Source organism: Carettochelys insculpta, chromosome 27 (assembly GCF_033958435.1).
Source record: "Carettochelys insculpta isolate YL-2023 chromosome 27, ASM3395843v1, whole genome shotgun sequence".
NCBI classification, from domain to species: Eukaryota; Metazoa; Chordata; order Testudines; family Carettochelyidae; genus Carettochelys; species Carettochelys insculpta.
Window position 1 is genome coordinate 13397629 of NC_134163.1, and position 17691 is coordinate 13415319.

At 43.6% G+C, this 17691-nt stretch overlaps 1 protein-coding gene across 4 annotated transcripts in view; it reads left to right on the forward strand.

Moving 5' to 3' along the window:
* The first annotated feature begins 2445 nt into the window (after nt 1–2445).
* The window catches only part of DAZAP1 (DAZ associated protein 1), a 40547-nt gene continuing 25301 nt past the window's right edge, over nt 2446–17691 (forward strand). The window contains exons 1-5 of one of the 4 annotated variants that reach the window (XM_074978099.1): nt 2446–2629; nt 13784–13824; nt 15209–15375; nt 15670–15735; nt 17026–17136. In XM_074978099.1, the coding sequence (XP_074834200.1) occupies nt 2598–2629; nt 13784–13824; nt 15209–15375; nt 15670–15735; nt 17026–17136 (417 nt within the window). In that variant the 5' untranslated portion in view covers nt 2446–2597. Of the gene's footprint in view, nt 2630–13783; nt 13825–15208; nt 15376–15669; nt 15736–17024; nt 17137–17691 lie in introns of those variants that run through there. The other 3 variants (XM_074978098.1, XM_074978097.1, XM_074978100.1) reach the window with 3 other exon arrangements.

Here is a 17691-nt window from a genome sequence, read left to right on the forward strand (position 1 = left end):
TCTCCCAGCAGAACTGTCATCAGGGGATACGTAAATGCATTGTGCAATTTGTGTATCTTTTACCAAAAGTTCTCAGCAATCTAGACATAGCGTGAATGTCCAGGAGGTTACAATGATCACTTAGAGGTTTGTGTGTGTGACCATTCCTGATGTGTCCATTCATCCTTTGGGACAGAGACTCTCTGGTTTGTGCAATGTACAGGGCAGAGGGGCATTAACTGGCGTATGCATTACAAGGGCAATTTCCCCACTACAGCTATTCGTAGGAATGAGACACACCCAGCTTAATTTCCTTCATTAACTGGTCCTACAAGTGACACGTAACTTCCTGTCCCTTCTCTCCCCCCTGCTCCATAAACTCTGGATTCTGTATTTCCACTCCAAATCCATCGGAGGATGTGGGTTTTACCCACACAAGCTCATGACCTAATACATTTGTTAGCCTTTAAGTTACCACAGGACTGCATGTTATTTGTGAAGTTATGGACTAACACAGCTCCCTCTCTGAGACGTCTTACTGTAAATAGTCGCATTGACTTGGTAGCAAAGTGAATTCTGTGAATAAAGACTTCACAGAATCCAGGAAGAGAGGCATGGCTTTTGTCCATTCTGTGTACCCACAGTTACCACTAAACTCAGTTGGAGTTTTCGGTACGCAACCCTTCTGCGAAACAAGCCCTTAATTACCCTTCTGGGATTCACCTAGGACCACTAGATGTCTCTACTTTTCTATTATCAGGAGTGGGAACAGGACATCCATGCTAGGTGAGAGCTAGATTTCCCTCTACTATTTTCCATCTATGGGCAGAATAAATTTTGTTATGTGCACCACCAATAGAAACCCACGCTACCGGCTGTGGGTGCTCTGCTAATCAGTTGGGCGGCACCTGAATCTCTCCTGGGTGGCCTGTCCAAGCACACCACTTGCAGGGAACATTGCTCAAGTGTGAGATTTTTAAGTATCTCATTGTTACCCCATAAGCCAAATGCTTCTTCTCAATAGGGAGAGGTTTTCAAATAAAACCGCTTTAGACTTAACCCAAAAAAAGAGTGTTTTCCTCCTGCAGAGCAAGCTGTGGCAGTGTGATCAGACAGCTGGGTAGAAATACATCTGCAGAAATAAAGCATTGCTCCCAAATACCAGTTAACAAGGGCTAGGTCTGCTTCTCACACTTAATATATTCATCTTTCTGGTGACATAACTATGGGTCGTATTACTAGAGCCCTGCAAATCCACAGATACCCGCTTTGTATCTGTGGGTATCCACATCTCTGGATGCAGTCATTGGTGGATCATTTTTGCTCATGCAGATACAGGTTGAACCTCTCCAGTCTAGCATGCTCACATCCAGCAACATCTGGAACCAGATGTGATTTTAGTTAACTGGACCACCACTTATCATGTGTGTGGTGAAGTTTCCCCTAGTCCCATAAAGTTTGTTTCCAGCCACCAGTCCTGGCTCTCAGTGTTCTGTGCTGTTGTTTAGTTGTAGTTTATCCCTCAATGCCCTCTAAGAGTAGGGTGACCATATCTCCCTGTCCTAAATATGGGACAGGGAGATGTGGGGAGGGGAGGGCTGCTCCTCCAAGCCTCTGGGAGCTGGGAAGGAAGCCACAGCTGTTGTCACTCCCTGGGAGCCCAGACAGGCAGCAGCTGCTGGCAATCCCCTGGAACCCCAGGGAAGCAGCAGCACCCCCGTAATCCCTGGGAGCCCTGGGGAAGCCACAGCTGCCACCGATCCCCCCACTTCCCCAAGGCTCAGGAAAGTGACTTCTGCCAGCAGCAGGAAAAGGTCGGGGGGGGACAGACAGCCCAAATATGGGACGATGAGTCCCCTTTAAAAATGAGTCAGGTTGCCTTTTTGGCATCCCAAATATGGGACCATCCTGCCCAATGCGGGACGGCTGGGCACCCTATCTAAGAGCCCAGTACGCAGTGGAAGTCGTGGTGATGCAACTCTCCTGTAGTCCAGAAAATCCTGTGGTTGGACACCAGCCAGGTCCTGAGGGTGCTGGATGAGAGAGGCTCAACCTGTACCAATGTGGTATCCGTGTGGGGCTCCAGTTATGCAAATTTTTTCCTGCCCGTGAACAGCCTACTTAGCTGGATCTGTTTTTATAAGCGTGGCCCAGATTTCACTTGCAAACCGTCTCCCTGCCTATGTGTCCGTGCTGGAAACACACCCATTTGCTCCTTCACAGGCTCACCTGCATGCACCTGGCCTCTTGGCAAACTGGCTCTCGCGCATGCGCTCTTTAGCCACACCCCGCCACCGCTCCCTCCCACCAGCTCGAATCCGCAGGGCCGCGTCACGTGTTAGGCCTCCGGCCCTGGACTACGTTTCCCGAAGTGCCTCGGGCTGGCTGCGCAGGCGCGTTTGCCGCTTCCCGCCCCTCAGCCGCTCGCTGGGCGCGGCCCCGGAGACCCCGTAGCGGAGCCGGGGTGCACGCGCAGCGGCGGTTGGCGGGCGGCGCTGAGGGGGAGAGGGGGGTCGGGCGCCGCCGTTGCGCAGCTCGGCGAGGGAAGCGGAGCCTGTGACCTTCCGCTGCCGCCGCCTGGGCCTGAGGGAGCCGGGCTCGGCCCGGACGCCGCCGCCATGAACAGTGTGGGAGGCGCCGACGAGATCGGGTGAGGAGGAGGGCGGCGGGTCGGCTCGGCTCGGGGCGGGTGAGGGAACGGGGGGGCGCTGAGCCGTTGAGGGGGTTGCGCGAGGAAAGGGGCGGGGGGCCTCCCTGTGACGGGGCAGTTCGTGGGAGGGGGCTGAGATTTCCGCCCCCCCACCCCGTGGGCCCGGGCCGCGAGCCGGCGGCTGACGCCATCCTGGGCCTCGCGCCTCCTCTTTCGTGGGGGGGGGTTCCCCCATTCACGTGCCTGCCCCCCTTCCCTCCCCGCCCGGCGCCGAGGGCCCGGCGGCCGCAGGTGCTCCGAGCCAGGCCCAAGGTCACTGGGGCTCCCGGCGCGCTCCGAAGCGGCAGTCCGGAGCTCGCATCTCCGGCCCCTTCCCACCGCACGTTACTGGGGGGGGGAGGTGTGTGATGGGGGAGGGGATCGCGGCCCCTTAGAGGCTCCGAGCGCCTCGCAGCCCGGTGGCGGGGGTCACCATCCCCCCCCGCGCGCACACACGGAGCGGGGTATCATGGGACCACAGCAACTGCGGCACGCTGCCCTCGCTAACGTCTGGCTTGTCCTCGCCCTCCCGTGGCCCAGGGAGACGGGAGATGCCAGGTCTGCTGACAGTCTCGTCCCAGGGCAGGAGTCCCTGACTCAGCAGGTTTTGCCCCACATTACGCCCCCCCCCCCGCCCCTTTGTGGCTTGGGGTGAAGGCGAATATATGCCCCTGATTGTGGGGCTCCGAGAAAGACTGGTGGGACAAAGACTGAAACAGAGAGTCGGGTTTCCTTTTCTCTTCCCTGTGCTTCTCTACTAGAGGCAGGAACCTTGTACTGTGTGTGTCTTGTAAACTTCCCATCCGCTGACAGATTTCCACATATCCGATTCACCGTGGGAACCCGGAATGGCTGCCTTTTTAAAAAAAAAAAAAAAAGAGAGAGAGAGAGAAAAAAAAGCTTTGCTGGCTTTTTCAGGCTTTCTAGGGATTTTGGTTGTTTCAAATAGGTAATGCCATACCTGGCTCATCATGTGTTTCAGAATGCATTTTATATAAGTTTCCATACACGCTTGGCTCAAATATTTACAATCCAAGTGACAAGACAGTGGACTGTGTGTGGGAGAATTGAGAGAAAACTAGAGAGTAACTACACAGCACTGGTTGCCGAGTGTTTTGTTGTAGTGAAACATAGCAACAGTTGACAGTGAATTTCACTATTATGATAAATTGTTCATCCTTATAAAAATAAAAATACATGTAAAATTGTAAAGTAAAATCTTAGACTACTTTGTCCAGGAATATACTCATTAAATGATTCTTTTGTTGTGTTGCTCTGTTTAAATTCTGACCTATCTCAGGAGTACAATAAATATAATAGTATTGAATGTCTTAAAAATTACCTGTCTCAATGAATAGTGTTTGTCTCCTGGCTTCTTTTTGCAACATTTTTCTCTTCTGAAAGTATTATTTTTTGTGTCCTAAGCCCCAATTGCTGTTGTAACTAATTTATGAAATGCCCTCCCATGGGAGGGCGTCAGCTGCCTTTCTCAAAGTGACTCACTTGTTTTTCTGGAGTTACATGTTCAAAACAGTCTTTATAGATGCTGAGCAGAATATGATGGTAGCTCATGTTCTGGACAGTGGGCTTGTTGTGGATTGCAGATTGCTGATAATCTCATTCCCTGAGTTTATATTTAGAGATGGGAAGATCTGATTTTAGTTGATAAAAATACTAATAATTTATTTCTTCCACTCAAAAAATGCTTAGAAGGGAAGGGTGAAATAGTTTTAGACAACTTGTTATGGTGTCTAGTAAAGTCACTATGCCAGTCCATTAGAAATTACTCTTTTTGAAATAGACAACTTATATTTTGGAAGTTGTTATAAATCTTTTGTACCAAATTGACTAGAGTATGAATGTTTTACCTTCTAATGCAAAAAGTAAATTAAGATTTTTTTAAAAAAATCTTAGAAATAAAATATGTGGGGGTAATTGAACTGTCAGTGTTAACTTAAAAAAAATCCAAACTTGTTGAATTCATTAGTACAGTGAGAAATAGAAAAAAGCATTCATATTTTTGTTCTTGTATGTATCAGCTATGCGTTTCCAACAGGGTGATTGTGAAAGTCGATGTGTTAATCATTCTGGAGGAAGTCTGAAATATTTGTCATTACATTATGTAAAATTTTAAAGAAATAAGATCAGAAAGATGTTCTAAGTCCGCTGCATTCAAAATATTCAATTTGAGGGAGTGTGTCTGAGACTAGTGTGGAAAGTTCCTGCCTTTAGATTACCATCTCTGACATAGCTTTTATTTTCAAAACCATTTGCTGCTCTCATGTCTAGAGACTTATTATTTTATATACTTAAATATCGTGCTTATTGACAAATTAGGACTGTTCTGACATTCATGGAAACCAGGTAACGCTCATCTTTAAAATAAGACTTGGAATAGTTCACTTTCTTCCCCCTGTATTGAGAAATAGGGTAAGGTAATGAAGGGAGGGGAATTTATACCTTACAGCATATGGAATTTTAGTTTTGTGATTTGTTGTTGAAAATACTTAATAGCTGAGTATGTAGTCTTATACTACTATGAGCCCCATAAGATCAAACCTACTTCTGATTCTTCATACCATATCAGTTATGATTGCCTGTATAATTAAAGGGAAAACTACATGGGATTTTATGTCAAATCAGTTAGCTGGATGAGATATTTATAATGTAAGGGTTGTGATCCCTTGTACTAGCTGGGGCACAGAAGTTTTATGGACCGTTATTCATTGTAATTACTACTTAAACTACTGCATCAAAGAAAAATAGTGTATTCCTGGAGGACTTCATAGTCTACTAAAATTGCATTGAAAACAGCTGACGTATTCGGTAACTAGGGTATTAATTGGAGATTTAGTATAATTGTCTTTTTGTTATAATGCAAAGCTTTCATGTTAAGTTTCAACTGTTGTGTAATATTTCTGTGCATGGTTACATGGTTAGCACATTGAATCCAGAGGTGACTGTCTTTCACTTGTGGGATGCAGCTGCTTTGTTTGTCATATTCATTCTCTACATATATTGTCCCCATGCAAACCGCTCTGGGGTGAGATGGAACATGTAAAGCTTCAGTTTTGTTTGTGAGCAAATAGCTTGACTACAGCAGTTCTATAATGTAAATTGTTTATGTGTACTTTTGTGCAAACATTAATTTGTGTGTGTCTGAGAACTGCACTTGCACAAGACTTGAACCGATGACAGAAGTTTTACTAACTACCTGTCCTTAAGTGTTTGTACAAGCAAAGCTGTAAATGGCCAAGTCTCAACTTGTATAGGATTCATGAGAATAGGCAGATGATAATGGTAGAAGCTGAACATTGAAAGATGAGCAATCCTCTTACATTGTCTTTATAAATATTTTGCTTATGACTGCTTTCTATTATATTGTGCTTATATGCTTGTTATAAGCAAGTGAGTTGCTTAAGTAGGGTTTACTTTTGCATAGTATTTTAAAATCCATCCATTACAGATCCAAAGGCTAAGATTGTCTTGGATTTTGCAGTTCTATAGTGTTCATATAAATAGAAGTACTCTATTTACATACAGCTGCTGTAGTTGACCTTAGACAACCCTTCTTTTTTGTTTGAATATTTGTCAGGGGGGTGGTTAGAAATGATTTATAATGGAGCTGGAAGGTTTCAGTGGTCATTATTGACAAGGGGAGCTCCCTGCAGTCAGGCAACTAGCTGGTCTGTCAGAAACCCACAGATGGTATCTTTTCTTGTATTTGATAAACTGGCATTGAATAGCTGATGTTTGTGGCTGAAGAAGAACATATTGCTAATACAAGGTCCTTGGTTTAAAAGAAAAGCTAAGTCATTGGCTTTTTTATTTATAGTGAAATTTAATTGTGACTATTTTTATCATACACAAAACTGCCTGGTTTATGTATGTATTTTTAAATTGTAGTACGATTCTTATTTAGGCAGCATTAGAAACTTTCCTTTCACAGACTAGATACATCATATGAAAGCAGTGAAGACTGTTGTGTCTGTTTCTTTTATGGAACCAAATCTAAGGTAGAGTGTAGTTCTCATCTTGGCCATTTTGGAGACACTGCTAGCAAGGTGTTTTTTGTATCTACCCATAGAAATTGGATGGAGACAAATTTGCTTCACCCAGATAACCACATAGACGAGGGGTTCTCAACATTTTTCTTTTCGGCCCTCCCCCATGTGCACTCTGTTATAAAAACTGTGCCCAAAAACTTTTTCCCCCACAAAAAGACAAGGCCCAGTAGGGGTTAGTGAGTAGGGTAACTGTCCAGGACCCAAGCCACAGAGGGCCTCATGAAGGTAAGTTGCTTATACTTTCTCTCCTGAGCCCCAGCAAGTCTAATGTTCGTCCTGTTTGGCAGACCCTCTAAAACCTACTTGAGGCCCCCAGAGTGCCCCCCCCACACGTACATTAAGAACCTGTAAAATAGATTATCATATGGTATCCTTTAAAACTTCAGCAGAACAAAAAAAAATGACTTGTTACTCAGAACTGTTGTCAGCAATGTGTTGGTTCCTTTGACCTGTTCCTTCAAACACCTGCTAGAGACAGGACAAAATCATTTTTAGTGCCATTTTGGAAAACATTCTCAAAGTGTAAGCCTTGTTTAGTAGTGTCATCCAGGAAATCTATCATTGGTGTAGCTTTGCTGGTAGTAACAAAGGGTGGACTTTCTTGTCTTTTGTATAATTTAGACCAGCTTTTAGCAAGGTTAGGGTAGTTAAATCACTGAAGCTCTGTACAGTAGATGCCTGACTTACGCAGCGGTTGCATTCTTGTGCAATCCTGCCTAAGTCAAATTTCATGCAGCTTGGGAGCCAGGAAACTGACCGGCACAGCAGTGCGGTCAGTTTCCCCTGTCCTGTGAGTGGCAGGCAGCCCAGAACCAGGCTCTCCACTGCCTCCATTCACAGGAGACCAGAAACTGATGAGCACTGATGCACTGGTCATTTTCCCCCGTCCTCTCAGCACCTCAGCCTGACTCCTGGTTCTACCACCCCACTCCTGTCAGGGGCGGCAGACCGCTGCCTTTGACAGAAGCGCTTTCCCCTGACCGCCACCTCTGACAGGAGCAGGGAAGCTGTTCCTGTCAGTGGCAGCAGTGAGAGTCAGACTCTCAGCTGTCACCACTGTCATGAGCAGGGAAAGCGCTCTGGTCAGATTCCTGTCTCCAGCCAGTGGAGGGGAGCCAGGAACCAGGCAGCCTGGCCCCCAGCTCCCCTTGCAGAGCTGGGAAACTGACCAGGGCTGCTGCCATGGGCTTTGCCATCAGGCAAGCCCCTTGATGAAGCCAGGAAACTGACCAGCACAGCAATGCTGGTCAGTTTCCCTGCTCCTCTGAGTGGCCTTAACCCAAGATACCCACACTCATGTTGCACGTATCTCGTGGGTCTACTGTATGTGCTGGTGCCATTGGCAGGGATATGCTAATGAGGGGATCATTTCCACAAACCTGTTAAACTGTGGGCATAGTCAGTGCTTTCTGTAATAGAGCTGAAAATTATTGTCCTTTGTACACCTGTGGTTTTTTTCTGGATTGGTTCATGTGAACCCTCTGACAACTCTTCTTGGTAGCAGATCCATTTTCTGGTTCAAATAAGACTTGTCACTGCCGGTGTGGTCAGTCTATGAAGCAGTGATTTTTAGAGGTTTTTCCCAGCTCTATCTAGGCCATTGGTGTCCAATAGGAATTCAAAGATGACCACTCTTACGGTTGTCATCTTTCTGTATTTGCCACATCCCCCTCCCACAACTAAATGCTCCCCCCAGCCTGCCCATGCTTAAATAAATGCCCTCCCACAAAGCCAGGCACCCAAGGCCCCTCCTTCTAAATCAATGTCAGCAACCCACAAAAGCTGCCCAGGTTGCTCCTGCTGCTGCCATGTACTTCTCCCAGCAAGTGCTAAGAGGAGTGGCATTTAAAGGTTCCAAGAGCTGCATGCGGCTCCAGAGCCAGAGTCACCACACCATGTTTTCCTGTTCGCTGCACGTGGAGAGTGGCAAACTTATTGGATGTTGCAGATCCAGGCAAATTTTAAAATGCCATAAAATAAGATGTAAATGTGTTCATATGCTGCTGTTTTTTATAAACTGCTATATTTCCCTGGAGCTCCTAACTCACGTGAAGTTCATGGTACTATTGCTAGGCTTCTGGGCAGCAGAATTTTCCAAAATTCTTGTTGATTAGTTCCTGCTACACTCACAACTCTGTCAGCCACAGCTGAGCTGATTGTTGCCTTATAGCAGCCATTGTTAGGAAATAGCTATTTATTTAATAGACCCAGTTTCTTATGTATAGAGCAGGAGAAAGGAGGTTGCAATGCTTTCTTCTACGGTAAGGTAGCTCATTTTTATCTATGAACTGAGAATGGGGAAAATACAAAAGAAACTCGTCTCATTGAGAGACATTTTTCTAACTTCAGATGAGCTGTGATTGTACAGTGCACTATAGCAAAGTGGAAAACAATACAGTTTCCTCTTATTTCTGGAGAGAGATCAGGAAACACAGGACATTTTCTTAAAAAGCCGACCGCCCTTTCATATTTGTGTAAACTCAGTTACTTACTAAAATATAACTGATGGACCTTTCATTAAGATTCTACTTCTGACTTAAGAGGCCCAAATGTAGGGATGGCTTCGTGTTGGGGTGGGGGCATGGTGTCAAAAATGCTAAAATTGATATACACATATAAACAATTGCAAATCAGGTAGTCGAGGGTCTGCATAGACAAATTTTGGGGCATATGCTGTAGCATGGAAAAGTTGTGGGCACAGCTTTAGATGCTCTATCTTCAAACTTGGCCTTCACCAGGGTTTATGCTACATTTTAGTTTAAGAATTTATTTTTAACTTATTTAAATAAATGCTGATTTTTATGGTCATACTGTTTTGGTTCATAACTTCCTGATAGATACCAGGTATGAGACCTCCAACACTAGTTTCTTTTAAATTAATATTGTAAGGTGACATATAGGTATGATTTCATAGTTCGTTATTAAGGAGTTGTCTGGTGATTGGTCTTAATCCTGGCATTTGTACTCCAAGGTCCTAGTTCTGTATCTCATTTTATGACCTGGTCACTTCTGTTGCACATTTTTCAAATGAGTAAATTAATGTCCATATCACATGTGGGTTAATAACTCAAATTCATTAATAAATTCATATGAAAGATGGTACATGATTACAGAAGACACTCTTTGTAACAAAACAGATTCTGAACAACCAGCTTACCTAACCAATGCATTTTAATTGGTTTTCAAAGCTGCCTAGTGTGACAATTTTACTAAAACTAGACAACATATTTTAGATGTTCAGTGCATGAAATGAAACTTGATCTATTGTGTGTTGTTTTGAGAGTGTGAAGCACATAATTTGATGTTTGCTATTTGATTTCAACAGCAGTAATGTTAGTTTTGTAAGAGTCACTTAAAATGGGCTTGTCTTTACCTAGTGCCTAAATTAAGTTCCTAGGAAATACCTTATTACACCAGAATCTTTTTTGGATGTTAAGTTTACATTAAATATATTTCTGAAGGCTAAAATAACTTAAAAGTTTACTAATTAATTTCAAGTCACGTTTGTGAGAGAATCAGAGCTCAGATCTGAAGTAGGATCAAACAATATATGATGCGCTTACTGCAGAGCAAAGTTTACATAATTACTAGACTAAGTATTTTCCTTGTGGGAAAGGCCTGCGTATTCTGTTCTGTAATCATGAAACAGAAATCATTGATATTGCTATCCATTTTATGTGGAGGATGTTCAGATGTTGTGGTAATGGGTAGCAGTATGCAAAATTGCTTTATGCTGTGTTGAGAATCTGTTAGGGGAGGACTCTTTCAGCTAGAACCAAATTATGGTAAAGTTCCACTTCCAGTTGCTATCTTGCATTTAGTCTTCTAGCAGAGAGACTGCCATACAAAGCATTATGCAGTCTTAGAGTGGAAATCATTAATTTTGTATTTCAAAAATTAGCTATGGAAGAATATTTTTGTAGATTGGCTTTCAGGACTTTGTAAGTAGTACTGCCTAACTTTATAGCTCTTTAGTGTTCACCATAATCAACAAACTACTTAACAGCGACACAGTCAGGATAGCTTTTCCCTAGAATAATGTAACTATTGTGAAAATGAGCTTTTTGACAACTAAAGAACAAACAACAGAAATGTTTCCCTTTTTTTAATGCTAGTACACATTTTCAAAATAAACTTTCCCATCAGTTTTTAACTTCAACTTTGTATTTCTTTTCTATTAATTTATTAACTAGCATCTGACAGTAACCAGAAATGAACCGGACATCTTCCAAAATGAGTGAAGTAGCAACAAGTAAAAGATAAATAGCAAACAATCACTTTTAATAATCTTTTGTTGGCTGTGTAAAAATTTCTCTATGGATTTCTGCACCTGACTTTGTCCCTTTCTGATTTTTCAGAGATCATAGACAAAGGGGGTGTAACTTCTCTAAAGGACCGACTCTAGCTCTTGGGGACGGGGCTGGGGAGGAGGAGTGGAATACAGATGTTGTTCTCTAAATTTTTATACTTGGGTCAAAAGAAAAGCTATATACAGAAGTTCCAGGTGATTGGAATTAATGATGCCTGAATTTTTCATTATTGCGTCTAGTTCAACGTGCTTTAAAGTGAAGCATGTATCTTTATTAGTCATGATTCCCATTGGACTTTACCATATGGCGTGCAAAAGAAATTTGCTATACCATTTCCTTGTGTGAATGCCTTGTATTCCTTGACATTTAGAAGTTACGAGGTAACTTTAGTAATTGAGGTGAAATGACTTTTCATACTTCAGTAATTTTAAACATAATCCCTTGAGGAAGGAAAGTTTAAGTGAAATATATTGGAGACTCTGGGAAATCTGCATTTCCTATATCCTTCTTGTATTTGCATTGTTGACATGTTCTACTGGAAATTTCACGGTTTCTCTAATCATCTCTGTGTAGTCATGTTATTTATCCTTAACAATTTTGTGTGTTGCATTCAACTTCCAGTGAGTAGTGGGGTTACTAAAACAAGTCATACTGGTGTTCTCTGAGCTTATACTTAAAAGGCCCCGTAAGACCCTAAGCACTGCCCAGACCTTTAACTTGGACCTAAAGTGATAACTTTCTTTCTTGCTTATACTCTGTAAACAAGGGATCAGCAACCTTTCTGAGGCAGAGTGCTGAAATTTGACCTTTTGACTTCTATCTATGGTCCAAGTGCTGGTGATAGTTTTCAGAGTAACTAATAGTCCTACTTAAACAGTTTCATTAATAAATTAAGATGGAGAGCTTTGCTGCTTTTTAGTGTTATCCTCTGCCTTGTTTTGCCTTTTTTCTGAGATCTCTGACCTTGGGTTTATAGTCCTCAGGGAGATGTCTTAAGTGCACTCTACCTTTGAAGCTGCTGATAAAAGCCTACAAGGGTAGGCAGACTCCAGTGCAGTGAATTGGTATGTCAAACAGATGGTGAATTTTACCAGACTTTCTTAGGAGGCAGGTTCTGTGTTCTAGGCCCAGAGCAGTCGCATAATATGGAGCAGCTCACTGACTAGGTCACTCACGGTTGGCCAGCAAGCACGTCACCATCCCCAGGCTGGGGCAGAGCAGAGACTGCTTTCAGCCACTCTTTGAGAGCTGTGGCCTGTCACAGACAGCTTTGCTCCAATCCCCAGCTATGGGTGTTCTGTAGCTAATAGGGGGCGGGGGTATAGGAGCCACTCTCCTCCCCCACCATACTCTTCGAGAGCTAAAGCCCCAAGCTGACCACTCTCCCCTCCCAGCCTCAGGAGATGGGTCTGCACTTCTCACCCCACCAGCAAACTCCCAGCAGGTACAACCTGTCTCCCTCCTGGCAGGGCTGGCCCAAGAGCCCTCCCCTGAAGGTAGTGGGCCACAGGGCTGAGGCAGCGGGCAGAAAGAGTTGGCCAGGCCCTGTTCCCCTCAGCCACTAAATTGGGCCCTGAAACCCCCAGTGCTCCACCTCCTTGAGCCCAGAGGACGTGCCTCTCTCTCTCAGCAGGAGCTTTGTCAGGCCGTCCACTCTGTGCACCAGATTCACCTTGTCCACAGCAAGGACACATTGCATTCCAGATAGCAGCTGGGCTGCAGCAGTGCCACTGGGCCCAGCATGAGCTGCGCCTCCCGCCCCCCCCCCCCCCCCCCCCCGCGCACCAGCAGCGTATTTGGCCTGGCTGGGTGCCCTGGACAGACCCTTGGGCCCTCCATTGCTGCTGCCCACAGGCTGCACGTTGTGTGGGCTGGCTTCAGCTTTGCCCCTGCCCCCATGGTGTGGACCAGTTCTTGGAGTTCTCCCCCCTCCATCTCCCCTGGCCTGGTCTCCCTGGCTGCTGATGATCCCACACCACTCTGAGCCCCAGCTTCTGCCAGGTGGGCTTTGTGCACTGCTGGAGGTGGTGTGAGGGGAGGGTTGCATTCTCCCACCTTCCTCTCCAGTCTGCTGCTATTGGCTCAGGGATGAGAGGTGTGTGTGGAGGTGGGGCTCTCTTAAAGAAAAACAATGCTCCTTCTGGCCATCTTTGGCATGGCTGCTCTCCCAGGGCTGACAGACATGGAGTGCTGGGCTCCTGCCTTGTTGTAGGCCAATGAAAATTGGTAGTCACACTCATGCTGGGGGCTGCTGATCCTGTCTAACCCATGGATATTTTCACAACCTGAACAAGCCCACTTGGCCCTAAAGAGCAGAGTAAAGATATTTTGCTCGTTTTCTTTCTTCTGGATATTTTAGTGTTAGCTGCCTATTCTTTTATTAATGTTGTTGCTATAAATGTTTAATAAGACTTCTGGTTTTCTGGCAGATTTTGTATCTTCTATCTCAACATGTAATCCTATGACTGGTGCTGGAAAAAAAAAAAAACCTTCAGTGTTAATCTTTCAATTTACTGGTAGTATATATACCTGAAGATCATCTTGAAATAAAAAATAGAGACCTAAAAGCAAAGAAGAAATTCATCTTCAGTGAGTTTCAGGCCTTGAGTTCTTCAAAATATGCTAAAATGCTATAGGAACTAGATGATTACCAACAGGTTGTGTATTTTATTAAAGTTATGCATGTTGTTTGATTCACACCTCAGACTTTAACTACAATATTTTGTTTGAATTTACAGAAAGTTGTTTGTGGGTGGCCTAGACTGGAGTACCACACAAGGTAAGTTATGTATTCTATAACCATCATACCAAAAGTTTGCAGAGAGCAAAACTTATACTTTCTTATGGTCTGAAGTAAACAGGATGAAGTTTAATAAAGATAAATGTAAGGTGCTGCACTTAGGAAGGAAGAATCTGTTTCACACATACAGAATGGGAAAAGACTATCTAGGAAGGAGTACAGCAGAAAGGGACCTAGGGGTTCTAGTAGATCACAAGTTAAATATGAGTCAACAGTGTGATGCTGTTGCAAAAAAAGCAAACATGATTCTGGGATGCATTAGCAGGTGTGTTGTGAACAAGACTCGAGAAATCATTCTACCGCTCTACTCTGCGCTGGTTAGACCTCAGCTGGAGTATTGTGTCCAGTTCTGGGCACCCCAATTCAAGAAAGATGTGGAGAAATTAGAGAAGGTCCAGAGAAGAGCAACTAGAATGATAAAAGGTCTGGAGAACATGACTTATGAAGAAAGGCTGAAAGAATTGGGCTTGTTTAGCTTGGAAAAAAGAAGATTGAGGGGGGACATGATAGCGGTTTTCAGATATCTTAAAGGGTGTCATAAGGAGGAGGGAGAAAACTTGTTGTTCTTGGCCTCTGAGGATAGAACAAGAGGCAATGGACTTAAACTGCAGCAAGGGAAGTTTAGTTTGGACATTAGGAAAAAGTTCCTAACTGTCAGGGTGGTCAAGTACTGGAATAAGTTGCCAAGGGAGGTTGTGGAATCTCTCTTGCTGGAGATATTTAAGAACAGATTAGATAGATGTCTATCAGGGATGGTGTAGATAGTGGTCGGTCCTGCTGTCTGGGCAAGGGACTGGACTCGATGGCCTCTCGAGGCCCCTTCCGGTCCTAGTGTTCTATGATTCTATGAAGTAATATAGAAGTAACGTCTCCAGAAGAATTTCAACCTAATCTTTAATAACTAGTCTTCGAATTTGTTGCTTTTTAATGAATTGCAGTAATGGAATTCCTGTAAATAAACTTTTAAATTTACATTTTTCTCATCTTTGTTGTTTGTCTTTACATTATGTCACCTTCATATTTCCTGGACACAGATCTGCTGAAATTTTTATTTTTCCTGGTAATAGCAGTGGTTGTTAGGAAAAGTTGACTTTGTCATCCCTCTAAGTGCTGACTCAGAAATAAGAAGCAGAAGTGCTGATCTCTGTTTGAAAACTATTTTACTGCTCTACTGTCTTTCATCTATATGAGCGGAAGTAAAGCAATGAGCGTCTTCTGTGTTCAGATACCCTGATAGTATTTCTTCAGAAAGTAGAAATCATCATGCTTTAGCAAGTGCATATTAGAAGATTTAGAGATACCAGTTTTACTAAAAGTTATGCTCTTTGTTAATATCTGATTCTGCTTAAAAATATCTTAACAGAAACTCTCCGTAGCTACTTTTCCCAATATGGAGAAGTTGTAGACTGTGTAATAATGAAAGATAAAACAACAAACCAATCTCGAGGGTTTGGATTTGTCAAATTTAAAGATCCCAACTGCGTGGGAACAGTACTGGCCAGCAGACCGCATACATTAGATGGCCGAAATGTAAGTTTATTTGTTGCTTTGTTTTTAACAACTTAAAAAATGACTAGGCCTTTAATATTTTTAAATTACTAATTTGAAAGTAATAGGATGGTTTGTAGCATGTGAATAACTCAAACTATGTTGAATTCAATTACTGTTCCTCCCAAAATATGTAATAGGGCAGGCAGGATGGTGGTCGTAACGTTTATCAGAAGTGTTAACTTGAATGAATGGCATACACAGCTTCTTTGAATGCATTTATTAGAGCAAAATACTCTGCACATTTAGAACTGACAGATTTGGAACTTGTTACAGATTGATCCAAAGCCATGTACACCTCGGGGAATGCAACCAGAAAGAACACGGCCGAAGGAAGGATGGGTAAGGAGAAATCCTTAAAGTGTACCGGTAGACACACATTATGAGAGATTTCTCGCGAGCAGCCTGTGCTCTCCACACACACCCTCACCATGAATATCGTATTGGTATTCCTGTCCATGCCTAATCATCTTACATATATTTTGGAAAGCTCTTTTGCCTGCTTGAAACTGAGAGAAATGCAGGCATGTTGGCATAAAACACTGTAGGTTGTTGGTATTGAGGTCAGATTTTTTTAATTAAAACTGACTACATTTTTTATTATGGTGTGTAAAGGAGTTTACTTTCATACATGCTGCTTCCACAGAATTGCAGTTCTAATAACCAAGTGTTTTTTGTCCCTTCCCCCCCACCCCCCCCTCACCGGGATGCAGTTCATTTGTACTGTTGATTATGCTACTAGGTCTTTTGTTCAAAGATTCTTGTGCTTTTTAACTGACACTGACATACCTACTGACTACTGCTAGGTATACAACAAGCTACAGTATAGAAATCAAAGAAATACTTTGACAGCATGCATGATTGAATATGTAATGTTGGTGATGAAGATCCCGGCTAGCGAAGGGAAAATAGAGTAGAAACTAATTTGTATGCCTTTTTGAAATTTCAAACAGGCTATATGTCTGAATTAGCTCTCAAGTCAAATTTACAAGAGCCAAACAACATTCAAGAATTTTGGCAACACACCAGACACTTGTGTGGGGTTGTGTTTTGTTTTGTTTTGTTTTGTTTTGTGAATGGCAACTCTTGCACTCATAGCCTACATCTACACTAGCCCTTTCCTTTCGGAAGGGGCATGGTAATGTCTGAGGTCAGAAGATGCTAATGAGGCGCTGTCATGAATACGTAGTACCTTATTAGCATAATGGCAGCTGCCATGACTCAAAAGTGCTGCTTTCAAATCACATGTTGCCCATGTAGATGGACCTGTTGAAAGGACCCTCCAGTCTTTGAAAGACCCTTATTCCTATTTTGTTTTAGGAACAAGGGGCTTTCGAAGTCCAAGGGGTCCTTTCAGAAGCCCCTATCTAACCAGGCAGTGCATGATTCGAAAGCAACACTTTCAAATTGCTGCAGCCCCCATTATGCTAACGAAACACTGCATATATGGCAGCACCTCATTAGCGTCTTCTGACCTCGCTCATTACCATGCCCCTTCTGAAAGGAAGGGGCTAATGTAGACCCAACTTTAGAGTGCAAAATGGATTAGAGTTTCCCACATTTGTGTGCTGGGGAGGTAAGGGTATTCTGCAGTGTTTCTCACAGTTCTAACAATATTTTATCGCTCTTCAGCAGAAAGGATCCAGAAGTGATAACAGTAAATCAAATAAAATTTTTGTTGGTGGGATCCCTCACAACTGTGGCGAGACTGAGCTCAGGGAATACTTCAAGAAATTTGGAGTGGTGAGTCCTTCATCATTATAGGAAGCATCATCTGGCTGCAAGCTTGTTTTTTTCCCTTGCCTTCATTCTGCTTTCATTCAACTGTGCAACTGTAGTTTTAATTAAGGAAACCTGCCACAGAGACACACTGAAGTGTGTTGTGGTAAAGTATAAATGTTCGTATTCTTGAAGCACATTACTCATTTTGTTAAGATCTCTTGTCCTCACGTGCACAACTTCTTATGCAGCTTCCCTTGCCCACTTTGGTTTTTCTACTCTGATACTTTTCCTTCTCCCGCCCTTCTCAAAAAAGGGAGGGGGAAATAAAACATTAAATTATGACATGAGTACGAATGTGACTTGTTACCCTCCTTTCAGCTGTTACTTTTTAGGGCTTGTCTACACTAGAGTTTACTAATGAGGGGCTATCGTGCATAGGCAGCACTTCATTGAGCAAATTCCTTCCCCCCCACCCCCCGGCCCAGCCCGGCGGCAACTTTGAAGTACCAGCACGCATCTAGCTGTGGCGCACCTGCCGGTACTTCAGAATGCTGGGGCAACTTTGAAGTCCCCTTA